The sequence below is a fragment of the Aplidium turbinatum genome, chromosome 15, assembly GCF_918807975.1.
Source record: "Aplidium turbinatum chromosome 15, kaAplTurb1.1, whole genome shotgun sequence".
In the NCBI taxonomy this organism is placed as follows: Eukaryota; Metazoa; Chordata; class Ascidiacea; order Aplousobranchia; family Polyclinidae; genus Aplidium; species Aplidium turbinatum.
The window spans coordinates 19,216,627-19,244,307 of record NC_137486.1 but is presented as its reverse complement, the minus strand read 5'-3'; the positions used below and the strand labels follow the sequence as shown (position 1 = coordinate 19,244,307).

General features: G+C 38.6%; 1 protein-coding gene across 1 annotated transcript; it reads left to right on the top strand.

The window, feature by feature from the left end:
- LOC145784039 (uncharacterized) lies at positions 1-27,681 on the top strand. Its single transcript, XM_082595795.1, has 20 exons — positions 1-208; positions 1,278-1,466; positions 2,946-3,053; positions 5,039-5,275; positions 5,740-5,862; positions 6,061-6,183; positions 6,446-6,565; positions 10,525-10,797; positions 11,186-11,467; positions 12,008-12,322; positions 14,321-14,644; positions 15,820-15,983; positions 17,171-17,272; positions 20,135-20,306; positions 21,151-21,262; positions 21,788-21,932; positions 22,230-22,371; positions 23,134-23,247; positions 24,335-24,414; positions 25,402-27,681. The coding sequence occupies exons 1-20, from the start codon at positions 1-3 to the stop codon at positions 25,573-25,575; spliced, it is 3,507 nt and encodes a 1,168-aa protein (XP_082451921.1). The 3' UTR covers positions 25,576-27,681.

Here is a 27,681-nt window from a genome sequence, read left to right as displayed (position 1 = left end):
ATGAAAATATTGTTTCTCTACTACTTAATCATCACAGAGAATGCAACACCCACTGCTGTGCAGCTGTTGATTGCGTTTGGGACGATTGGGGAAATTATGGAGAATGTTCTAAGTCGTGCGGTGGTGGAAATCAAACAAGAAATCGAACAATTGCGAGGCAAGCATCATGTAACGGCGCACAGTGCGTTGGGAGCTCAGAAGAACAAAGGTATAAAAGTTGATTTTTAATAGTTTTAATAAATGCTTGATCTGTGTATTTTAAATGTTGAAAAGTTTCCCATTGCATCACAAACTCCCATTGTATCACAAACTCCCATTGTATCACAAACTTTGTTTGAATAGAAAGTTCATCGCAAAATAATAATACTCGTGTTTTTATTTCCGCTCATTGCGACAACATACAGTACACTGCGATATAACAGACGACAGGAAGCAGCGAAGGGACATATAGTCTTCAAGTCAGCTGCTGCCCTTATTTTGGCTTGCCATCAAGTGTCTTTGCCGAAACACAGCCGCTTGCTCTGGAACGGTGTTGAACCCACGTCTTTTCGAACGTCGCGCAGACGTTCTTGTCACTCGGCTACGCAGCCGACAAACGATGTGTTGGAACATTACGAACTCATTCGTAATCATGCACATGGCTGATCATTGCAGTGGCAGATCCAAGTGGGGGGGAGGGGGGAATTGGAGCGATCGCAATATTGCCAGGGCTCTCTTTATTTGGTTATGCTGTCGATTTTGTTTCAAAGAGGTTATACCAAAATGAAATTGTTGCATGGAGTGTTAGAATATTTCAGTAACCTAAATGTTGTTTGTCTACTATTTCATCATCACAGAGAATGCAACACCAAGTGCTGTGCTGTTGATTGCGTTTGGGATGATTGGGGAAATTATGGAGAATGTTCTAAGTCCTGCGGTGGTGGAAATCAAACAAGAAATAGAATAATTGCTCGACAAGCATCGTGCAATGGTGCGCAGTGCGTTGGGGGCTTTGAAGAACAAAGGTATAAAAGTTGAATGAACAAAGCTCCTGTAGGCCACTGTGTGAGTTCAATTATTTTTATCGTTTATGAGAGGTAACAAAATGTTGCCTGACGGATAGTTCCGTCATCAATTCAGCATCCAGATTTTCGTGTAAATATCTAGGAAAAACATTTTAACTCTGCCAGTGGACCTAACGCCCATTCTTCTTTTTTAGATTAATGATGTTTCATTATCTGTGACCTGCTTATGAACTGTCCCCATTTTGTTCTATTGTTCTGTAATGTTATTAACAGGTTATAACAATTTCATCACAGAGAATGCAACAGCCAGTGCTGTGCTGTTGATTGCGTTTGGGACGATTGGGGAAATTATGGAGAATGTTCGAAAACTTGTGGTGGTGGAAATCAAACAAGAAATCGAACAATTGCCCTGCAAGCATCGTGTAATGGCGCACAATGTGTTGGGAGCTTCGAAGAACAAAGGTAGGAGTTGAATGCATACCCTGCTGTTTTTATAAAAAACGATTCTATTTCTGTATGTTTAATGATAAAGGTTTGGTAAAGAGTTTGCTTTGCTGAACCATAGACAAGCAAAGTAAAGTAACTTTAGCGGGTTTAACATGTTTTATTACAAAGAGATATAGCATAACTAAGAAATCAACTCAAACGCTTTCGACATATAGCCTACATTGTACATGTGTCCTCATCAGGAATTAGGCTACTTAAATCTGCAATATAAATAAAATGAAAATGATGTCGTGTTAGTTATAAATGTCGTTACAGTTATAGTGCATAATCATATTTATCTTATAATTTTGCCTTTATGTGTATTGCAGATTTATGTAATTCGTGATGAAGACACACGTGCGTGTCGAAAACGTTTGATTTGATTTTTTAATTATGGTATATCTCTTAGTAATAAAACATGTTAAACTCGCTAAAGTTACTTTGTTTTGTCTGTCTACAGCAGTGCTTCTTAACCTTTTACCTTGTCGGCACCACCTTGAAATTACCAACCAGTTCTCGCACCCCCTTCTAGGATTGGCTGAAACGTAATAGTCGCTTACAGTTCGAAATTTTTGTTGAAACCTGGTAAAACAACTTTGCTTCTTACGTCGTATTATAACAAGCCTTGATAATTCAGCATTCCCGCACCGCCTAGGCTCAGGTTGCGCACCCCTTAGTGGTGCGTGCACTCCTGGTTAAGAACCCCTAGTCTAGATGGTTAAATAACTGCAATCGTTTCACAAGTTACGGTGGTAACCAAAGATTCGAGTTTAATGGAAATGTCTTTTAAATCGTTTTTATCTGAACCGAATTATTGCCTTCATGCATGTTTTTGAAAAATTCACTTTCATGAAAAAGCTTCATTTAAAAGTTAAACTTGATGCTTTATTCAAATTATTGATTAGTTATAAATCATGCTGTGATGTAAATGTATTGTAAGTGTATACGTATTGATTTCAGGATTTGTAATGATGTTTGCTGTCCTGTTAATTGCGTATGGAACGACTGGGAGGAATGGTCCAACTGTTCAAAACCTTGCGGAACTGGTAAGCAGGTTAACAGTTTGAAACATGACAGAACATACAACTTTATCGGTTTGGAAGAAATATCTTCTGAAAGATTAGTAACAAGGCTTGGATATATGTCTTGTAATGCAAATAAACTTATTTTCACGTTCAATCCCATCATTAAACAATCGATTTCGATTTGCTGCAATTAGGTTATTCAAGTAAAATGTTCTTTTCTTACATATCATATATAATATATTAATAATTAATCATTCGCTATCTCCGCTTGCAGCAGATTGCGCATCAACGTGGGTTACTTGACAGGACTCCATGTCATTTTATGAGCCGTACTGCTTCCATGCTGGCTCAAGGCAGATTGGAAGAGGGTGATATGTCACCAATATAATATATTATCAATTATTACAAAATTATATTTCTTCAACTTCAGGAAACGAGACTGCAATACGATCCTATGCTGTGAATGCGACTTGCGGCGGCAGCACCTGCAAAGGAAGTAACGTTAAGCAACGTAGTTGTAACCAGTTTTGTTGCAAAGGTAAAAAAGAAAAACAATTTACAAAAATGTTCAAGTTTGGATTTTACTGTCGCAGAAAGATTCTACTGTATAATGTAATAATCTTTTCATACTTTGACTATAGTTGTGATTTGCCAAGCTCAGTGGAATTTTTTTTCTGAACATTTTTAGCTATCAAGTTAATTTAGTAGTCTGTGTCAATGCACAATCACTGCTACAATAAAGGACCGGAAATAAATGTTTACAGTAAAACAAAAACGAGACAAAAAACTGCACTCACCATTTTTATCAATTTCAATCGAATGTAATATTCCTAAGTGTGGTTACTAAGTTTTTTTTATTAGCACATCTTACATCTTAACAGTTCTGCTGCTGGAAACGAGTTAGCTCGTGCAATTGTGATGTAATTTAACGTCACATGACGTTACAATGCCCCAAAAATCCTAATGTGTTGCCAGTGTGGGGGCCTGACAGGTTGCTTCAATTTTAAACCAAAAAAAAACGACTTTTAACCCATTTCCCCGCCAAATTCTTAAAATTAAATAAAAGTCAAAACATCAATCTGTGTGAACAAAGCTTGAAATTCAGCAATGACTTCGAGGTCTAGAAATTCTTAGACTGGAATCATGATGCCAGGCTACTAGTATATTGATCAATGCACATAGGTCATGTAAAAGAGCTTACTTTTTATGCAGCAAGGTAATTGAAATATTCTATTATTTTTTAAGCTTTAGACTAATTTACCTATTCATTTAGAGTCACTAGACTAGACTGCTTACTGGTACTAGCTAGAAGTCCTGCAGCCTATCTAACCCTAGTCGCTAAAAAAATCCAAGCAAGCATTTTCTTATGAATATATGCTATGACTATGGTATGATGTCAACAAAACTTTTGAATGTAATGTAAAGGCAAACCAAACGTGGTAGCCTATAGGTTTCATCGAAGGGAAATATGTTTGCAATCGCCTAGTTGGTTAAGTTAAACTTCGATACCGTATAGTAGCCTAGCTACCGGCCAGCAAAAATTGTCATTTTTACATCGTTTCATCGTCGCCAGACGTTGAAATCGTATAAAAAAGGAACTTTTGCTGACCAGGTATAAGTTGCAACTGAGAAATATTTACAAAAGTCATTCGATTTGTTCAAAGAACCGAATTAGCCTAAAAGTTCGTATTTACATTGATTCAATGTTTGAATACGTTGAATCACTCGGCCTATCGTTTTTCTTTACATTGATTTTCACGCCTAAACAGGTTGATTCAATGCAAAAAAAACTGTTTTGTTGACTGGCGCGCTTGTAAATGCAATGGTCATTTCGACGATCAATTGCAACACCGATTTGCTCCAAAATTTCAAAGTGCGTTTCAATAGTTTGGCAACCCATTTTTTCATTACCATGGCAACCAGAGAAAGAGGAGAACTCCTCTAACTTTTTCAAAACGCTGGCAGCTAAAGTGTTAACAAGTTAGTTTGTTCGTGGTATTGAGATAAATTTGTTCTACGTTATGCTTTTAATCTACTGGCACTCAAAAAAAAAAAAGACACTTTTTGTAGCTGTGTAATCATGCCTTGATGCAACCTAACCTCCAGGGAAGTGAACTCTTATCCAAACAACCAGTAACTTGAGCAAGTAAAATAAAATGTCCGCCTCGATAGCTCAATTGGTTAGAGCGTCACTTCTGGAATGAAGAAGCTTCAAGATCAAGTGGCGCTGGTTCGACTGTTGGGGTGTGCGCTTGAGCAACGCACGTTAAGGACTGCTCTTCATTCAGCGGCATCTAATGGATGGAATAGTTGCCGCCAACAAGACTTCAACAATCTCAAACTTCACTCTGTCAATCTCGGTGACCGGGCCTGCGTCAGTGATTCGAAGCCTCTACAAGTATGCAAAACTGCCAGGATTAAGCTCTGCAAGAACCTTTCTCAGTCCGAAGGTAAAGATTCAATCAATCAATCAAGCCATAAGGTAAGAACATGCTGTTGCAACTCTTCTATTTCTCGCTTCAGAGGATTGCAAGGTCACTGAGTGGATGGAATGGAGCAACTGTTCTGCCCCTTGTGGCGGTACTGGCACAAGCAACAGGAGCAGGTCGATATCAGTGATGGATGCATGTGGTGGCGACCCTTGCCCAAGTGTCTTGTGGGAGTCAAAGCCTTGCAACCGGTTCTGCTACAATGGTGGTGATATGGATGACAGAGGATGCATTTGCTCGCCGTATTGGGAAGGCGACTGCTGCCAGACAAGTTTGTTTTCTTTAAAATCTCATTTTTGCATTGCAAGATATTCATTCAATGTTATTTGGCCAGTGGTCGGCTGCATTGCTAAGTTATGAGAGCCTTACAGTACGACACTCGAAAGGGCACCGGTTCAACACCGCTCAAGAACACGTGGTTGTGTCTTTGACGGGACACTTTATGACATGCTTAAAAATCAACACAAAGATCGGGTTTCTTGCTTTCTAATTTACTTAATTTAAATCTTTAAAAAGCTGCTGGTCATAAGCCTATAAACTGTACAAAGATATCTAACCATCAATCAGCAGCGCAAGCATTATGGGCTCGATAGTCTATTGAAATCAATTTTAAAAATTTAGGAGGCCTTCTCAAAATCCATGTCAGATCACTTCATCCTTTGATAGGTATTGACATATTTTTGTATCATAATGAGCAATGGTTTCAAAACTTCCCTTTTGATTTGTTGTGTGAAGATATAGACGAATGCAACTTGAAGACTCATAACTGCTGTGACATCGCGATGTGTGTTAACACGAATGAAGGATTTCGTTGCGAATGCAAGCCAGGATATTCTGGTGATGGACATCGTTGTCTAGGTGAAAAAAGGACTTTATTATTAATTTTTTGTCACTTAATGCAATCTAGATCTGATTGTCGTATATCGGAATTTGATGGTTCTTCCCATTTAACAAAAAAATAAGAGACCGACTTAAACCAAGGCTCTGACTGATGCATTCTGGTCAAGTTTGTAGTGCTGATGAGTTTGTAGTGCTGATGAGTTTACTGTATTTAAGATGTGAACGAATGCGACTTGGAAATTACTACCTGTCCTCAACACACCACATGTATGAACACTGAAGGAAGCTTCCATTGCTCTTGCGCCATCGGATTTAGGAGCAATGGAACGGCATGTGTAGGTAATGTAATATGCCTTGCAATGTGCTTCCAATCGCGATAACCACGTGTTGACACTTTCTTCAACAAGGACACATGATGTGTTTTTTCTAATCTTAACACTCCTTCATCTTGGAGGAAAAAATCTTCAAAATTATTAAAACTTCCAAGTTGTTTTTTATGACAAACGTGATTGTTATATTTTACTCCTTTTGTATGTTTTGCGTTATTTCTATGCTTTTTCCGTGTGTATGCTACTGTATTAATCAAGTTACTGCTCTGTAGATGTAGACGAATGCGTGGATGGTACGAACGATTGCACCGGATCAGGATGTGTCAACACTTACGGAAGTTACCACTGTAAATGCATAAACAATCTGATACCAAACGACGGGGAATGCGTTGGTAAGCCTAGCTAGATACCCTGTGATATTATACTCAACAAATAGTGTGAATTGATAACGTCTGCTACTTTGAGGTTGTTCTGTTTTAAGATTAATTCTTTAGTAGTTCCATTTAATTTTGATTATGGTATTGAATTGATATTTGATCTTAATGAAACAAAAACTTAAATAGGCCTACAATAAAAAAAACAATTTAATTGAAAAATTTGAAGAATTAAAAGAAGGCTGTAGGTAGGCTACTGTAAACAATCAGAAACTAATCTACTGCTTGAATTGTGTGGAAGACCTACGGAAGTGATTGCAATATCGTTATACAGCGCTATGGAACAATTGAATAATAATAGGCTACAATCAATTTTTGATGGTGACATCATAAAGAGCTCCGGTCGGTTTTCTTTTTGTATCGAGAAAGAAACTTGGAAATAATAAAGAAAAGTTTCGTTTGTTTCAGCATGCAGAAAAGTTTCATTTGTTTCAGCATGCAGAAAAGTTTCATTTGTTTCAGCATGCAGAAAAGTTTCATTTGTTTCAGCATGCTGAAAAGTTTCATTTGTTTCAGCATGCAGAAAAGTTTCATTTGTTTCAGCATGCAGAAAAGTTTCATTTGTTTCAGCATGCAGAAAAATTTCATTCGTTTCAGCATGCAGAAAAGTTGCATTTGTTTCAGCATGCAGAAAAGTTTCATTTGTTTCAGCATGCAGAAAAGTTTCATTTGTTTCAGCATGCAGAAAAGTTTCATTTGTTTCAGCATGCAGAAAAGTTTCATTTGTTTCAGCATGCAGAAAAGTTTCATTTGTTTCAGCATGCAGAAAAGTTTCATTTGTTTCAGCATGCAGAAAAGTTTCATTTGTTTCAGCATGCAGAAAAGTTTCATTTGTTTCAGCATGCAGAAAAGTTTCATTTGTTTCAGCATGCAGAAAAGTTTCATTTGTTTCAGCATGCAGAAAAGTTGCATTTGTTTCAGCATGCAGAAACGTACTAAAAGGAACAGATAAGAATAGTTGAAAACGTTCTCGCAATTCAATTTCGTCTAGAATTTTTGTTTTTCTTAATTACTTCGACTTTATGTTTAATGGAAAATAACCGCTTACAAATCTTTTTGTCAATCAAAATAATGTGTGTTTCACTTTTTTTCTTGTTTTCAACCGCACTGCAGTACAGTATATAACTTCGTAAATTTCATTTTGTATGTTATTCACTCTGAAATTTCACATTGTCATGGTGCGCGAAACGTCAGTGAAGCAATAAATCAACTTGTTTGCTTTCACTTTTATAAAATGAACGCTACAACTAGTGCTAGAAACGATAATTATCCTGATGAACACTCAAACTTTTCAGCATTCAATGGAACCCTAGTTAATGTTTTTATGTGAGATTTTGTCATGTTGAATATTTTTGTTTCAAGTCCATAAAGTTTGTTGCACGTAAAAAACAAATTGTGTATGTCGTGTTAACAAATAAAGTAGGAAAGAGTATTAACTTTTTTTTTTTTTCGGAAAGCATATTTGCTAAACTGATTCTTCCATTTCCAACTAACATCAATTGCCGCCCTGCATCATTCCTAAATTCTTTCTCGAAAAAACTCGTGAGAACTCATTGCTTGCTTTGCATAAACCTTAAATAATTGCATTGGTTGCATCAGGCTTCGCTTGGCAGAATTTACAGTTTTTGAGAGATTACGTAAACAAAAGTTTATAACAGATTAAATATTAACGACCTGTTTTGGTCTGGTGCTGCGGGTTCGCTGTGATAATAGCGAATTGCACTAGCTTTCGGAACACAGTTCCCTAGTCATGTGCTATGACGAATGGTCTTGAAGTCAGTGGGTCGTTGTTTTATGCCGCTCTTTTAAATGGCTTGAGGCTGCCGTCTTGAATGCTGTCTGTTGAGTTTCTGTGTGAGGAGTTGTTCCTGTGAAGTTTTGTTGAATCAGTTGATTGATAAACTCGATGATGGAGTTTTTTCCTTTTCGTCACTTTTGTTGATCTTTGGACTCTATTTACTTATGAAAATGGCCTCTTTGAAACACAATTGTACCGCTTTGTTTTCTCTGGCAATGAGTGTAAATTCAAAGTTGGCGAGGCACTGTTGTTGATGATCAAGACCGAATTTTTATCTGAGCTAAGGTGTTCTTTCAGGCAGGAATGGAGTGGACAGATCATGTTGCCTAGGTAGCTTTCTCTGCATATCTTGCATGTGATCTTATAGACACAGTCCTTGGTGGTACACATGTCGTCGTTTTGTAGTGGGCAGTTTTGTAGCCGGCAAAGTCTCAAGTACAAATGGGTCAGCTACCAAACTAGCACACCTCGTTTCCACCCTACCCAACCCCTTATTGAAAGACATTCCGGCACACCTTACAAACAGTCAGGAACTACTCAACCAACTCATGGACATGCCACGAAACACCCTGAAAAAATTCGGCTTCTCCTTCAGCCTGGATGTGACAGCAATGTACAGTTCCGTCCCTCCTAAGAAAGCGATAAACAATGTGATCTAAAAACTGTTGACAGGAAAAACAAAGTTCTGCAGCCCATTCCACTTTGAATAGACTGGTTTCCTTCTCGAGACTATCCTTCAGAACAACGTCTTTACATTTAAAGAGAAGTTCTGTAGCCAACTTGACGGTTCACCAACGGGAAACGCCGTACCCGGAATCTTCGCTATCCTCTTTATAGACATTCTAGAAAAGCAGACACTGCGGAACCAGACACAACTCATCCACTACAAACGATGCGCTGACGACACATTCTTGCTGACAGTCAATAACAGAGTAGCTTTAGCCATCCAAAACGCCCTCAATCAAGCGCACCCAGCTATTAACTTTGAAATGGAACTACCAAGAGCAGACAACGTTATCTCACTACTGGACTTCACCAGAAAGATCGACAGAGACGGCACAATCCACTACAAGTTCTACCAAAAAAGATGCAAAGTCAAAACTACTCCCTCACTTTGACTCGGCTCTACCCACAAGTACCAAGCAGACCATATTCCTAAACAAAATACAGAGAGGAAAAGATAGATGCTCCTCACCCAACAGAGCAATTCCATACTTGACAGAATTCGAAAAGACCAGCGAGGATAACGGATACCCCAAGGACTTTCTTAAGCAACCACACAGACGACAACGACGACACCCACAAAATCGACAAAAGCCCCCAAGCACTATATAACACAATACATTTTAAATTTTCGTTTATGAGCGACGACGCGGACGGTAAAGTAAAGAAAGTCTTCAAAGACCTGGACTTGCCAGTCCGTTTCTTTCGATGCTCACGAACCCTCCGAAACGCCCTTCAAAAACCACAAAAACTCGAACCTTACCGGCTACAAAACTGCCCACTACAAAACGACGACATGTGTAGGCTACCACCAAAACTGTGTTTACAAGATCATATGCAAGAAATGCACAATCCGCCCACTCCACTCCCGCCTGAAATAACACCTCTTTAGCTCAGATAAAAGTTCAGTCTTTGTTCATCAACTACAGTGCCTCGCCGACTTTAAATTTACAATTATTACCAGCGAAAACGAAGCGGTACAATTGCGTTTCAAAGAGGCCATTTTCATAAGTAGACAAAGAGTCCAAAGATCAAAAAGTGACGAAAGGAAAACTCTACGTCACCGAATGTATTAATCAACTGATTCAACAAAATTTCACAGCAATAACGCTTAACAACACAGAAACTCAGCAGACAGCATTTGAGACAGCAGCCTCAAGCCAAACAAAAGAGCGGCATAAAACAACGACCCACTGACTTCAACATCATTCGTCATAGCACATGATTAGGAAACTGTCTTCCGAAAGGTGGTACAACTCGCCATTATCACAGCAAACTTGCAGCATCAGGCTAAAACAGGTCGTTCATATCTACATTGTGAAGTAAGCAGCAATCATGTATTAAAAGCAAAAATCTATCTATTGCAAAGATTAGATGATTTTTTTTCTATTTTCAGTGCCGGAATGTGAAGGAAATCAATGGACTGACTTCTTTTCCGCCGACACTCCCGACAAAGAGTGTGATTGTGAGGTCATAAGCAATCTTAAGCGAGTTTACCATCAACTAATATGCGCGGTTCCCACAGTGGTAGACGCAAGAAGGATCATTGATCAAGTTCACTGGAGTACAACGGGGCAGAATGTGACGATTGATGAGAAGGGGTTTATTTGTATGAACACTGAAAGGCAAACGTGTGATGATTACGAAGTCCGTTTGTGTTGTCCTTCGCGTAAGTCATTTTGTACGTTTTTGTTCGATGAAAATGAAACTACAAGTTATGAGATGCTTGATAATGGTTAGATATGGAGCCGAAAACGCTCGCATTTTTTAGTAGGCCTATTTTGGTTTAATTTGCTATTGCTTCATCAAGGTATACCTTCTTTAACAAATTGCATCAACAGAAATAACGTAGAGCCGCTTCTGCTAATCAAACTACTGCTTTTCACGGTGAATTGTTCAAATATGTTTAATTTGTGAGTAGGCCTAACCAGTAACCCTACAGATAGCCTAAGTCAACTGTGTAAAGAACAATATCAACTACACTTTACATAAGTTACGTAGGCTACATTTCGTACTTTACAGTAATATATTAAAGTAAGACTACATGTGTTTCATAGCGCCAATGTATGCATGTAAAGAAGACGACTGGACCCCCTACTACAATGAGGATGATCCTCTTCTAGAAGGAGACTTTGAAACTTTAGCTATCCTACATCATATCCTTCCTGATGTGATATGTAACAGGCCGACCGGAATAGAAGCTAGACTGGAAGGCAGCGGGAAGCTGTATGATCCAACACAAACTAATATCAAAGCCAGCCCAACTTTTGGCTTCCAATGCTCCAACACGGATGGCATCAGATGCGATGATTATGAAGTGAGGTTTTGCTGCCCTCGAGGTAAAAACTTTGCAGCTTAACTTAAAATTATTGCAATTTTTGATTGACAACTTTTTACCAGTCGGCAGTTGTTTAACTCTGTTGGTGTTGTTTTATCACCAAATAGAATCGAGAAATGCAAACACTCTTTGAAACTTTACAATTTTATAATTGCTTAAAAATTTAATTCCACTTGATTTTGTTTTGCAATCAATAAAAGTAAGTTGCATTTTCACAAGTAAGAATAAGTTTTTTTTAAGTAACTATTCTACTCAGATGAGGTAATTGTAAAGTAGGCTGTTTTTGAATAAATGTAACGACGATGTTTTCTACAGATCGCATTGTCTGACGTTGGCATAGCATAAATGACTTAAGTTTTGATGTCGTTTCAAGAAAAATTGTTCAAAGTTCTGACAAAAATAACATTCTCGAATACAAACATTTTACCGTCTAAGTTTGCATATGTCAAGTAAAACTTTTTTTTCAAAATTAATTAGGTTACTATTTTTGTTATTTCAAACAAACTGCTTTCTTATTATGATTCATTTATGTTTTCTTCAGTTCCTCCAGACACTTGTAATGAGAGGCACTGGACAGATTATTATGACGTTGACAGCCCTACCACAACTAGCACGAACGATATTGAAAACCTATCCGAACTCATTGTACAGCATACTGAAGTATGTAGTTCTCCAACAGCTATGGACGTCAGACTTTTGAGTGGAGATCTGTATACTGTGTTTGGACAGATTGTTCACTTGAGCTTAGTTGATGGTTTCCAGTGTTTCACTGAAGAACAACGTTTAATAGTTGTAGGGATGAATCTAACGTTTGAACGATGTAAAGATTACATGGTCCGGTATTGCTGCCCTCCAGGTAAGATAGCCTGCTATACTGTACGTAATTATATACTCTGTACAAAGCATGATTAGCCGATTACTGAAAACGATTAACTGACGATGTACTGAAAAAGATGGCAGGGGCTCTATCCACTTTTAGAATTCGGGGGGGGGGGGTGATTTTTGGACAGTGAGCTAAAATCGTCATAGTCATTTCAACTTGTTTGCGCGCCCCCCAGACCCCCCATTGCAGCGGCTGCGCCCCCCAGACCCCCCATTGCAGCATCGGCTTCTTTCTGATCGAAGCATAGGGTTTCCAAGTCGTTTCACAAAGTATGTTTCGGAAAGGGCATTTTTGGGTAACCAAACTGGTAGTCACTTAACAAGAAATATTTCTGGCACTGCAAATGAAAACTCGAACCAATCATAAACTACGTTTTCCGTGACGTGAAAAAGAGCGAAAAGAAGATGATACAAAGCAAATCAAGTGCTGGATTTTCTATCAGCTGTTTGTTTGTTTATTTGTTTTTCATATTATTACCCTGCATTGCGAGAAAGCGGACTTGAGCGCTATGCATCGGTGTACGCCTTCTGACGTACACCTGACTCACGCTGCAGCCGACGGCAATGTCTGTTCCCGGTTGTCAAATCTACTTATGACTTAAATTTGGTACTACGCATTACTCGAAATCGATCACTGAGTAGAGGCAATTATACTCATAGTGAAGTTTCTTCCCCAGAGAAACAACAGCAAGTGCGGGGGGGGGGGGGGGGTGGAGTCGAACATGCAGGCTCTCGACTGCGAGCCCAACGCGCTAACCACTCGGCCACTGCTGCCGACTAAGTTGGCAGCTGGTTGGCTTTTTACGGGTTAGGGTTAGAAAGCAGTCATTTCATTGACGCGGGTTCGATTCTCACAACTGCTATTGCTCTTTTTTCTTCTGTAATTACCAAATAAAGTTCAAAACAAAGATTAACTCTCTGGCTAAGTGCGAGAAAGGTCACAATTGGACGGTAGCCTCTTATAACATGTTCTGATTGGTTGGCGGTGTCATTCTAGTCATCTGCAGTGGCAGAATTTTTTCTTGTTAAAGTGGCTACCAAGCAAACTAAGTTAAAACACAGTGTAAACGCCTGGCTCGTAGTTCAGGGTTGCCAAACCAAAAATTCATATTGAAATGAAATATATATTCATATTGATAAAAAATTCAAAATGTGCTAACAGCGAAAATATATTTTTCAAAATTTGATCAATAAAATATCACAAAACCTTTTCAAAGCCAAATGAGTGTGGGGGGGTGATTTTGCATTGATCACCCCCCCCCCCACTCCAATTAGTGGGGGGGTGATCAATGCAAAATTGAATATAACGTTGCGTACGATTGAATATAACCTTACGCAACGACAAATCCAGTTCTTGCCAAAACTTTATCAAATATAGATGTAGGACTAATAGTAACCGATGGTGCCAGTTAGATAGTTGGTTTTTGCTATCCACAAGAATAGCAATCTTTTCCTTATACATTAAAGTTTCCTTCAAATATGCTAAAGGTTTAATTTTTCACAGTAGCACGAGAATTCACATCCAATTGTTCTAACATCGAAATACCTTTGCATCCTTGAACCATCGTGATGATCATAATCGTTTTTGATTCCTGATCCGTTGTTGATCCCTGATCGTATGTGATTGAACGTTTCACACAATAGCCTAAGGCAGGGGTGTGCAAGCTTTATTGCAGGAGGGCCAGATATAAATAACTGGGTGAAAACGCGGACCGTACGTTGCACACCCCTGGCCTAAGGCCTAAGCATAAGCGATCCTATTGCGTTATCTCGACATTTCATCTTCAAAAAGTGGTGAATTGTCAATTCATAGTTCGTAATGTGAAAGTGGGGCTTATTGGGGCATACCTTGTAAGATTGTTAGATTCTCTTATTCGAAGATAAACATCTTGTTATAGGCTATCTACATAATATAAATACAAACGTTACATGAAACGTAACATTTTTATAACCAAATCTTGCTTGCAAACAGAACAAACAAACGACCAGTGTTTCTCTTGGGGAGGAGAATGGACTCGTTTCTTCGATGAAGATGATGCTTTACGAGAAGGAGGAAACGGGGATTACGAACTCCTCAGCTCAATTAGAGTGTCTCATCCGTGGGTATGCTTGCATCCTTATGACGTCCAAGTATCGATAGCATCCAATGGAAGCACAATAGAGGGTGTTACTTACGATTTGAGCACAATTGGAGGATTCCGTTGTTCGAACTTGAGGACTGACTGCAGATCTGGAACGTGCAAAGAAAATAAACAACATTGCAGCAACTACCACGTTAGATTTTGCTGTCCAAAAGGTGGGTTCTATTGAAATGGCCAAATACATCAAGGCGTTTGTAGTTGTCGATAGATTAGACTTTTTCCGGTCACTTTATGTCATCTCAATAAGTACAATGTAGACATAGCTTTCATTGTCTTATGTGACATTGTAGGCTACATTGTACTCATTGAGAAGACATAAAGTGATCAGAAAAAGGTATACAATGTAGCATTGTCACATAGGAAGACAATGTAAAGTTGAAAACAATCAGAGTATCCAAACTTGTTTGCAAATGCCACAATAACAGATACATTTAATTATTAAAAACAAATTTTCCCGGTGCATAAATGGTGAGAATTTGCTGTTCAAAGAAAGATAGTTTCAATGAATGATTTTGTTTTTTTAACCTAACCAGTTAAATTTACATTGCAAAATAAACATTTTACATAGGTTCAGAAAAGCTAATCACATAGTTGGTTTGTTCTACAAATTTAGAAGAGCTTGTTCTCAACCTGGGCGGCTTCCTGGTCAAAGGCACCGTGGGCATCCACGTTTGGAAATTTTTAAGAGTCTTTTAACATAGACAAACCAAAAGTTTGCAATTTAATAAGAAAAATAAGCGATCGATCGTTGTGAAAAATCACGGTAACGACGCCTTATTCAGACAAGGCCGATGATTATGATGATTCATAAACACGTTGCTTGTGATTTACTGTTGTTGGTTCTTGCAAACATCATAATTGCTGTGACCAGGGCCGGATTTAGCTGATGGGGGGGCCCGGGGCACTTTTAGATTGGGAGGGCCGCCGTGAAAAAAATTTTCGCGGCTACGGCGCGAAAAAACATTTCTACGTCTACAGTAGCATCAGTTCAGTACTGCACAGCATTTTGCAGAAACTTTTAAAGGCCAAAAGAAAAAAAATAACACAAAATCACATTTTTTTCCACATAGGGAGCCCTTCAAAAGTCGAGGGGCCCGGGGCAACTGCCCCCTCTGCCCCTCCTAAATCCGGGCCTGGCTGTGACTGTTTTGGCACTTGCAAAGCTAATCATAGCCGCTTAATTTATTTGCATTTTTGACTAGAAAAGTGTCGATTAACCTTGTAATAAACCGTGGTCAAATTAGGCTGAGTATTTGCAACTACCTATGGCACCAAAAGTTAAACACTTGGAAAGTCAACACAGAATAATCAACACCCATTTCTGCTTCAGTGGAAGTATTTGACAACAATGTGGATTGGTGTACCGTTAGCAACGGGCAACACTACGACACTTTTGATGACAGCACATTTCATTTCATTGGATCATGTCCACTCTATTTGACGAAAACAAATGACAAAGCTAGCAAGAAACCATTACATAAATTTGTTGTGGAGGTATGGTAAATCTTAGATCTATATGGTTGGTTGGTTTTGAATCTTTATCCTCGGACTGACAAAGCCTTGATTGGTTATTCCTGGTAGTTTCGCACACTTGTAGAGGCTCTTGACGCAGGGCCGGTTACCGTGATTGGCAGAGTGAAGTTTTCCGATTGTTGAAGTGTGCGCAAACGGGCTTATTGTTCACTTTTCTTTCTTCGGTCTCAGTTTTTAACGCCTTGCAAATGAAGAGAAACAACAATTGTGCACTTTTGTTTTATTTCTTCATTTTCTTCTCTCTAGTGATAGGCAAAAATAAATAACCGTCCTGTAACTCAACCAACTAAAAACTGATCAATTTTGCTCAACGTAGTCAAAAAATGAAACGTGTAACTTACAAAAAATGTGAGATCATCTGAAGGCAAGCGCGTCGCGAGACTAATTTAGTTTCTCGCGCGGGCTTGCGGTAATCGAAGCCAAACGTCACAGAAGTGTTGTTGCCGGGGAATTATTCCATTCATTAGCTGCCGCTGAATGGAGAGCAATCCTGAGAATGCGTTGCTCAAGCACACACCCCGAGAGTCGAACCAGTGCCGCGTGATTTTGAGCCGGGCGCGTAATCACTGAGCTATCCGGGCGGAGCGATATAAAAATCACGCTACTCCGAAGGTGACGGACATACTACTTTGTTTTAGTAGTGATGTCAAAAGTAATATAGAAATAGGGAAAACATTATCTGAAATACTTTAAATCAAAAGTAAGATTTTTATATTTGTTTCATTGCTTTCAGTTTTAATTAAATATGTATTTTGTATAAAGTTTTGCATTGAATTACCATCGCTTGCACAATATTCCGCCTAAACCTAACCCTACCCATTGCTGCTGAGAGTCGATATGACCTTGAAGTACGTTGCTCGACTGCACAAGCAGAGGATTGAACCATTGACTCTTAATCTTTTCCCGCTTTTTCGGTTATCAATAGTGTTTGCATAGGTGGAAATATCGGGGAGGATGAATATTTAGTTGTTACCTCATTAGAATGCTATACATTGTTTTCAATATTTATTTTACACCAGTTGGGTGTAAAATAGAGTCAATAAAAAGTCTCCTAGTACTTGAAAAAACAAAATACATCGTGATGAGTCTACCAAGATATTTCCTGTCACCTATCGCACGCGACTTCACATTGTTCAATTAACGAGCAGCTCGAAACAGAAAAGAAAAGCGAGGAAAGCTGCGTCATCAAAAGAATAATTGTCCGCATTTTGACGGAAGTGATCGAAATCCGCGGAAGGTTCATCATTGTGGTAAGATCTCCTTGACCTAATAGACTTAGCCTGCAATAACATAAAAAATAACTTGTCCTAACAGTTTAAACATTTCGGAAATGTACTGGATAGCAGGGCCTGATTAAGGCTCATGGGGGCCCGAGGCACAGCTAATTTTAGGGGCCCCTGTTGGCAATCGCTTTCAAAGCAATGCCATGTAGTCTCTGCGAATGATGAAATATGGGCTAAAAAATAGTTCAAGCAAAACTATAACTTCATAAATATTAATTTAGCCAATTTACCTACAACTTTCTAACAGTATGAACACTTTTATACTTATTACAAAAATTATTGGATGAAAAATCTCTCTAACAGATTGGCAATTGAGCTCATTTCAATTTCATACAGGAAACACTAGCAAAATGTAGGCTACATTTGAATTTGAACTAGCAGAGTTTATTAATGGTTCCTTGAAACCAGTGCTGTGTTAAACCTTTTGTGGGCCCCGGGGCCAGAATAATTTTGGGCCCTCTATCGTCAAGCAGACCTATAATATTGTGTAAATTTTCACTGCATCGACATGGAAATGTGGTTCATTTCAATAGACTTTCTCACCAGTTTAGAAAACAACACAAGTGTAAGTAACCGCAAACACAGGTCTATCCTTTCTTAGCTACATCTTTGCTCGGAATGAAAGCCAAAAGTGTTAACAATTTCTAATAAAAAAAAATACTGGGGAGCTGGTACACGTCCCCCCACCCTTGGCAACTCATGATAAAGAGGAATTGACCAAAACATGTGGATGGAAGTGTGTGAACAGTAAAGCAAAGGTAAAGTAGTTTCACCCTATATGTTTGGTTGAGTCCTGTCTTTGTCATGAGTTGCCAAGGGGGGTGGGGGGGGACTTGTATACCAGCTCCAATACTGGCAATGGAACATTATCGGTCACGACGCGGTCATACCATCGTACCACAGAAAATTTTGACTGTTTTAACTTTGCCCTGCTTTGCCGCCCGGTACCGCGCAGATAAAATCTGGGGATAAAACCAAAGCTGTGGAAATTATTAATTTCCATTCAGATTTGGTCATCTGATAACATTATTGTTTTTCACTATTTTTATGTTTTATCTGGCAACATTACTTGTTCTGTCAACCAAGGTGAAAACATTGTGATTGAACGGTAACTTGTAAACAAAAGCAGTGTAAAGCGTTTTGAGGATCAGGTGTTCAATTATTTTTATTCAACATTATTTCATTCCAAGGCAAAGCTTTCATAATTTTATGTAGGTATTCAAGTTAATTAAAGTTTTTAGGGTATGGTAGCCTAAGTTAGTGGCAAGAATAAACAGGTCCCTTGTGTTAAAAATGATTTTTGTTTTGTACCGTACAACATGTGATATGCCAGGCTTATAAGGTATTTGAAAATAAGAGCAATTTCATGTGCATATATTCAGAAAAAGTAAATACAGAAGAACGTTTCTGCTAAAAGTACAGGACAGGTTTTTCCTGCTCGCAACATCACTAGTCAAGGATATTTATAATTATGGTATTGTAAATGTTAAAATTGAAATGATAATTAACTATCTGAAATGCTATTTTGCTTACAGCTTACAATTTTTTAAAACAAAGCACTTTTATTGATAAAAAGAATCTGAATATGTGAATTCAAAAGGGCCCTCCAGTTGTTTTTTTTTTATTTCACTATTTGTGCTTTCCAATTTCTTTCAATGTCTTCTAAATGATACTTAAAAAAAAACAGCCAGATTTTTCAAACATATTGGTAAACACATAAAAAATACTCTATCAATTTTTCCATTGATTTTGAAATAGGCCCAACTACAGCAATTGCACTTCAACTTCTCTATAGTTTCTCCACAGAATCCTCAATGAGTGAACTTTTTAGGTATGATGCTTCTTACCAGTATGTTTAAGCATGTAATCATTATCGAAGTTTCACCACAAAAGTAAATGACCAAAATAATTAAAACAGTTGTGCCAAAAACACTTTGTGGCAATTAGGCCCTTTTTGAATTCATATCATATACTCAATTGCATCCAATACATTTCTGCAGAACATGTTACTAACTTTATCGCATTTTAACTTCGTTTTTAGATAGCAATGGTGTTTTTAGAGATGTTTCAGTGTAGTTAGGGCTCAAATTTGTAAAATAAGCCCCAAATTTGAGATGTTTTAGTATATAATAAGGGCCTAAATCATCTTCTTAATGGACAAGTACACGCAGTGAACTTTAGCAACTCAAAAAACACTTTTCTGAAATGCAAAAATCTATTATTTGTGGGCCCCTTGAGATGGTGGGCCTGGGATCCGGGCCCCCCTTGACATGGCACTGCTTGAAACCTATAAAAGTATTGACGCCTACGGTATTAATGTAAAAAAAATTGGGGGCCCCCAAAACCAGGGGGCCTGAGGCCTGTGCCTCGTGTGCCTCATGGTTAATCGGGCCCTGCTGGATAGTTGCAAGTACGGTACCGGCAGTGATTGTTTGGTTTAATACCATGCTACGTTCCTCTGCCGCAATTAAGCTAAACTAAGATATGACCAGATATTCATAGTAGTAATTAATGTTCATTTATTCTGGCGTTTGATTGAAAACGGTTAAAAGAATTCTGGAGCTAGACCAGTTAACGATTACATCTCATTCTTCAATATTAAAGGTCAGAGTGATTGACAGTTATCTGCAAAGCGGCAAACATGACTGAATGGTGCTTTGTTGTCAGCATAGAGACCACCTTGTCACCTATTTACTCGGACCATTTCCTTAGAAATACCCGATTAATCGGTTTGAAAAGAAAATAGTCTCCTTTAATTTTAGTAAAAGATTTAGGATTGGGCAACATAAACGCTTTCTAAAACCATGTCTGAAACATTCTTTCTTAAAGGTCAATGGCATATTTCGTTCTATTCCCTTCTTCGAGAACTTCTTTGGCTACAACATTCGAGTTGAAAACGGAATGCTTAGACTTGATACTGAATTTGGGATGTTTTTGAGATTCGATGGCAGCCATATTATCTCCGTTGGTCTGAGTGACAAGTATGGGGATTCTGTAGAAGGTATTGTACAAATTGTAGCCTACAATGTAGCCTACAATGTACATGACACTGTGACATTATTGGATAGTCGTTTTCATTAGGCTGCATTGTGTTACAATTTCTTCTGGCGTTGAATCAATGTCAAAAATACGGATTTTGTTACCGTATTTGAGTACAATTTTGTCGGCTGCATAGCCGAGTGCAGTAGCGTAGCCAGGAATTTTAAAAGGGGGGGGGGTTTTGACCACCCAGCGGCGGGGGGTCTGGGGGCCTCCCCCAGAAAATTTTGAAAAATTACTTTGAATTTGGTGTATTCTGAGAGCATTTTCAACAAAAATGTGGGTACGAATATTCCTGTAAAATGGTGCTGTCCGGTAGCATAGCAAAAGGATAAAATCATGTTTTCTTCGGCATTTTTCGGAAATAAAGGTTAGTCTCTGTGTTTTCTTGTTGCTAATTCCTGGCTGAGATGTTTGGCATTGGCAAAACTCGCTCTTTTAATGCAATTTTGTTTAAAATTAGGCAATTTTTTTTTAGACTGAAAGCATCATTCTCGATATCGTGACGTCATACGCGTGCCAAAGGGGGGGGGGGGTTGTAACCCCCAACCCCCCCCCCCTTGGCTACGCCACTGGCCGAGTGGTGAGAACCTTGGAACGGCAATCGAAAGGGCGCCGGTTCGACACCGCTCAAGAGCATGCGGCTGTGTCTGTGGCAGAACACTTAAAGGCATGCCTGAAGGTGGACACGAAAATTGGCTTCCTTGCCTTCCCGTCCACTTAATCTAAATCTTCAACCACCGGGCGTAAGCCTGGATACGACAAACCAATAAAAAAAAGTACAATTTTTTTACTCTGTTATGAAGGTTTATGTGGCAACTACGATGGACGATCTTGGAACGATTTTTCCAAACAAGGAAATAGGAGCTTATGCTCATATGAAAACTTTATCGCAGAAAAATACTATGTGGACGACAAGTAAGCGTGTTTTTAAATCCTCTAAATTTAAATCATTTAAGTTTTTCTCTTGTAGCCTAATAAGATTCTTTTGAAACTGCAAAAGAGCACATTGTTTCACACGGAGTGATTGGTAACTCTTAAATTTGCAAAATGGTTGAAAACTCGAGTTTAATAATTCCTTGAGGTTAATAACGTTTGAATTTTTGTGTAGATACTGAAATTGTGGAGTTTAATTGTTAAGCTATGTTTGCTTATGGTTATTTGGTTTTGAATGTTTATCCTTGGACTGACAAAGCCTTGATAGGTTATTCCTGGTAGTTTCACATACTTGTAGACATGTAGAGGCTCTTGACGCATGGCCGGTTACGGACATTTTGCAGAGTGAAGTTTTCCGATTGTTGAAGTGTTGTTGCCGGGGATTTATTCCATTCACTTGTTTTATACGTAAAATTATCTTCAATTGTGTCGTGATTTGTGAGGCTAAGAAACTGTTTTGTATTTGTGTTGCTTTGAAGTTAATGAAATTCTCAATCAAACTCTTAGATGCAAAGCAGAGTTGCCAGACAGTAAGCCATGCCTCAGCGCTCAGCTCAACCAAACTACTGCAGCAAGCTGTGAAGCAATTCTTAAAAATCTCTCCTGTTTTGCTGCTTGCACAGACAGTTTGGATGTACAAACTTTTTTCCAGGTAGCCTACCTTTCAAATTAGCATGTTGCTGTAAGCTTTATACGTCTTGTTAATGCTTACGTCTCTTAGAATTGAATTGACTATTGAAAAGGAAGTGGGTTTAATAAATAACAGCCAGGCTACAGAATCTTACCACTGCATACCTATCCTATTGGCTATTGTTGTTTGTTATTGAAACAGTTCCTTTAGGCTACTGTTTTGTTACCAAGTCAGAATCAAAGGTTCACTCGTTTTCAGGCATTTTTATTAATATTATGACTAATTTATTATGAGCTTGTTTTTTAATCTTTCTTTCAGTTGTGCAAAGACTCTACATGTAACTCTCCATCAACCAATGAAGCATTGAAACGATTTGTGGAAGCTCTTATCTTTGAATGCAAAGTTCGAGATCTAGAAGCTTGTAACTTGTCATATGTGTTGTCGCAATACAATATTCCACGTGAGTGATGGGCTATCGTATTGACTTTACAGTCCGGAGGGTTTTGGGCTACCCTGAGTAACTAACTCGTCACTTTGTTACATCATCACTTTGTATTTATTACGTCACTTTGCTACCCTGAGTAACTAACTCGTCACTTTGTTACATCATCACTTTGTATTTATTACGTCACTTTGCTACCCTGAGTAACTTTTTAAAAACTCGTCACTTTGTTGCAAACCTGCTAGACGCAGAGTGTTTGGATGTATGTAGAAATGGTTTTTAAAAAATCACAGACTTGAAATTAGATATTTTTGATCTGATTATACTTTGCTGTGTTTGTAGGCTACGCTGCAAGCGGTAGTCTAAGTATAAATATTCTAATGCTCTTTAGAAAAAGGATGATTTCTTGTGATTTAGGGCTTGAAAGTTTGTTTTTGAAATTTCGATTTACGCTAAGTTCAATGTAGTCAACTAACTTTATCTAAAAAGGAGATAATATCCGAGAAAATGCGTTTTGTGTCGCAACTACTGCTTACTAGTTCTTTTTTTTTTCATTTAGACTTTAGCCTACCTACCTATGTTGACACGCTATATACAACGTTTGTGTTTGCTTCTTTTTCTGACACTTGCAGCTATCCTATTTATGGCATCGAGTGTCGTGATTGTACAAAACAAAAGCAACTTTTAATTGACTAAGTTCGCTTCAAGTAGGCTACAGTGATTATTACAACTTACAATGTTACCATTCCAACTGACTCTTCGCCAATATCTCTTGTGCAGTGTGTCCAAATGGGGAAACCTATACAGATTGCCTGCAGCCTTTTTGTGAACCAACCTGCCTGAAACCACCTGGTATAGCCGAAATGGATCACTGCAGACCTGTTTGCGTTTCAGGTACGTGTTCAACTATTAATATTTGACATTTTTGCAAACCTTCTCCACTTTCGTTCATGCCGTACTTGCTGGACAATGAGTTTTCCTGGATTTTTTGAAATTCTCGAAATCTATCAAAACCAAACTTCAAAAGTAAACTTGAGACAGGACTGCTTCTGTTGCACAACGTCGCCATCTGGAGACCTATTGCACCGTAACGTGTGGTGATCATTTTTTGCAAATTATATTTTTAAAATGATTCAGCAAGCTTCAAACACATACTTGTTTTGCGAGGACAAATATTTCCACAATCAATCGGGATGTGTCGCGTGGCACGCCACCAAGCATTCTAGAACAACAGTGGCAAACTGCGGCTCGCGAGCCGCATACGGCTCTTCAACATAAATTTTGTGGCTCTTGTATTGAATCGCAATATTACAAAAAAATTAAGATTATAATTTATAAATGTATCTCGGACTGTCAACCAAGCAGTGGCGTACCTAGGGTATAGCAGGTATGGCTCGAGCCATGGGCGCCACATTGATAAGGGCACAAAAATGGGTTGGTATAAATTAAAATTTGTGACTTAGTCTACACTGTCTTCAAAATCTAATTTGCGGCCAATACAACACAAAGATCAAACAAGAGTCTCTCTTTTACGGTAGTCATTGAACAATGGAATTGTGACAATGCAAAAGCAACATTGCTGTGCTTCTCCTGGCTCATTTTGGGTTCAGTCAGCAACAATTGGAACTTTAGTAAAGTCACTATAAGCAGCGATCAGTTGAAGCTTAGAAGTAGTAGGCTACCAGAGCTTACTTATTCATTTTTACAAGAATTTATAACTTTGTAAAATCAAAACATCGTGCAACCTTGACAAATGGAAGAATTAATTCGCACAGCATTAACAACTTATCGTCCAAATTTTCAGAGATTAGTGAGTCAAGTACATAACTCATATGGATAAACAATCATTGTGTTTTTATTGCTGTTATGTTATGTCAACTGATTTTGCGGCTCGCTGGTGTTTATGGTTTATCCGCGAGCGCTCTTTCGTTGAACAACTTTGCCCACCCCTGTTCTAGAATATCAGCTTGTGTCATTGCAGGTTGCCGATGCAATGATGGACTTGTCAGGAGCCAGGAAGGTGGTTGCGTAAAGTTTGAGGACTGTCCGTGCTTAAACGAGGTTTGATATAATTATAACCAAACTAGCCTACTTGCTCGTTTTATTGCTCTGAAGGCTGCATTTTAAACACGTATGAAATAGATAAACCAAACTTCTTGTGCAAATTAATCGAGTTGAAATATGTTGGAGTTATGAGCTTATCAAAGCAGGACGTGCGTGGAGAAGACGCCACTATCTTGTTCTAGAATAAATTGAAGATGCATCGACTACGGTGAAGCAAATTAAAGAGTTACATTGAAAAGAGGCGAAAGCAAAAAGACAATATTCATGACAGCCTTTAAATTTTTCATGGTGGGATGGCTTTCCAATTATGCAAACCTGGTTCGAACCCGGCTTAAGCTGGGTGTTGATTAACACCGCTCACATCTAACCATTACCAGGGTGTAATAAATTGGGTGGGTATAGTTGTTGAAGGAAAGGCGACCGAGAGATAGAAGAACTGGCCACCCTACTCTCATGAGTGCGGAGACCCAGTATGATGAGAATCTCATCTTCTCATTCCCAAAAACTCAGAACTGTGTATGGGACTAACTTTATCTTTAAGTTTTTCATCAAGAATATAACTAACTACAGATAACCGCGACAAGGACGTGCTCTTGTGTAGTGTCGAACCTACGCCCTTGCGACCTTTGTGACTGCTCGATGTTCCAATGCTCCATACGACTAAATTTATATAAATCATGTTTTATTGATGTTTTTTTTTGTTATCAGTTTCAAACATTGAAGACCTGTCACGAATGTCTAATCAAAATTACCTTATTCTGTTAAAAGATCTGGATATTGAACTACGCATTGACTTTAAACTGATTTCTTTGATTAATTTTATAAGTATTTTATTTTAAATTGATTAACCTACTGACTTTAAATAAGAATTTTGCCCACACAGTCAAAATTTCAATCAACTGACAGTGATAGGCAATTAAAAAATCGTGTTTTGAATAATATCAGACAGCCGCATTTATTGAGAAGATTGTTTTTTTTTTACAGGACACAGTTCCTTATTTGTCAGCAGATTGCACTTCTCAGTGCACTTGCACTGGAAATACGCAATCATGCGTCAAATATGACTGCCATCGCTGCGTGGTTTCTCAAACCTTCACTGGAGTAGGTCTATGTGACCAGGAGGTGGCACCCGACACAATGCTTCATTCATCTCCGTAGATTGATTCTCGCTGCGGCTCACAAAGCAACTTTACCTTCGTGACAAAAAACACTGTCTCCGATCCTTATAGGATTTTCTGACAAAATCGTCCAGGGTTCTAGAAGGAATTAACTTTGGGACCGCTCTCTGTGGCTCCTTAACGTTTTTCACTGCCACCACATCCACTTCTGCATCAAATTTGTATATCATTTATAATAATTGCGTAAATTGAATGATAAGTACTGTATTTGGTAGTAAAAAATAAACGCTACCGAAATATTGCACCAGATGTTCGCTTATAAACAAAAAACTCACTATCTGTTGAAACCCCTATAATTGTCAACAACAACTTTAAGGACACACTTAAAATATCATCAATGGCGATGAGACAAATCTGCCGGATGACCCGGGGCGCAAGAAGGTGGCTGTTAAGAGAGGCACAACATATCCAGAGAAGATAATGGAATCTTCGAAAACTTGTACGAGCATTATATCTGCTGGTACGGCATCCGATGAGCAACATACATCGTGTACAAAGCAGAAAAACTCTGAGATACTTAAACAGAGAATGGTCCAATTATATCGTGGACCATTCTAATTGAAGAATGGTCCACGATATAATCGTTCTCGATCCGGCTGGTTACTTGCTTTGAGACTGGTTTGACAAGTTGCTCTCCCATTTCGTAGGCGAAACAGTGGTCGCTACGTTTGAAATTGGGGACAATCTCAGCTCCCATTTCTCCCCTAAGATAGTAAAGAAGTGTGAAGATAACAACATTGTTTTTTGCTACCTTCCTCCAAATTAGACACATCTTTGCCAACCCCTCGATGTTGCTTTCTTTCGTCCTATGAAAAAATGGCGAAACATCTTGGCTGGCTACAAAGCATGACGAAGAAAGAAAGCACGAAGCATCCGAAAGGACATCTTCCGAAGCCTTCTGAAACAGCTGACGGACAGTTTGAAGCCTAACACTAAATCCATCTGGAAGCTGGGTTTAGAAAGACCGGACTTTTTCCCCATGATCCAGGGCCTGTCTTCAATCGCCTCCCCTGACAGAATAAATATCAAGACAAGTCTATCAATATATCGGTGTCAGAAATGCTTCTCTCCGATCATCAAAAATGGCGGTGTGGAACAGGAGAGGAGACATCGCGAAGAAAAAAGCATCGGTTGGATGTTGAGCCAGGGAAAAGTGTTCGTGGGCCTGTTGATGAGCAGGACACAAGTGATTTTGGTGCCGAGGAAGGCGGAATGGAGCTTCCAAGTACAGATGAAAGGCAGGATTTCGTCTCAAGGCAAGCCGAGGCCGAATACGATGATGAAACCATCATCATCATCATCATTATGTTCCTTCCTCGTATTGAGGGTTGGATAGCCTACAATGCGCCATTTTTCTCGACCATGAGCTGTTCGTACTGATATTTCATAGGCTACTTTAATTTTGTCTATTCAGTGATGTTTGATGTCCAAATCATTCTTGGTTTGCCTTTGTTTCTTTTACCGTTTATCTTTCCTTCTATTAATGATCTTTGTAACGAGTTTTGCCTTATTGTGTAGCCTATCCGAAATACTTTAATTTTCTTCTTTTGACTATTTGTAATAATGATTCTTTTCACTATTAGTAGCCTAATGATGAAACCACTGAGGAAGAATTATCCGATTTCGAATCTGACCCTGAGTGAGATCCCAGGAACTAACCCTCTTACTCCCGTACAAATATTTTCGAAGTGTTTGATGACTATAAAGTGTGTCAACCGGCCATGCTGGTATCTTAACCTTTTATTGTGTCTTAAAATTGTGTTGTTTTTGAAAAAAAAAAAATTTTCCGCTTTCTTATGTCGTAGCCTACCAGTGTAATTATCAGATAGGCCTATCTAGCAGTCTTCAAACGCTTTTTTAAAACTTAGGTGGTGGCCAATCTTACCCCAAGGCGGTTTAACATTGACATTCAAGGCATTTTATATAGGCTACTTGGCCAAAGTTACCCTATCTTGGGGTAAGTTTGACCACCAAAGTTATTTTTAAAAAAACTCCTTCGTTACGTTGAATTTTCAGTTTCAAGTTTTCAGTCTATGTAACGTTAGTATCAGTTCATAAGCCAATAATTTGAAATAAAATTCCACTT

What these genes read in the sequence shown, in the direction of transcription:
- LOC145784039 (XM_082595795.1), top strand. Translation starts at nt 1, where the DNA reads ATGAAAATATTGTTTCTCTACTACTTAATCATCACAGAGAATGCAACA. An exon ending in AAACGACGGGGAATGCGTTG is followed by an intron (nt 6,566 to 10,524) that starts GTAAGCCTAGCT and finishes TTCTATTTTCAG; the next exon opens with TGCCGGAATGTGAAGGAAAT. An exon ending in ACTGTCCGTGCTTAAACGAG is followed by an intron (nt 24,415 to 25,401) that starts GTTTGATATAAT and finishes TTTTTTTTACAG; the next exon opens with GACACAGTTCCTTATTTGTC.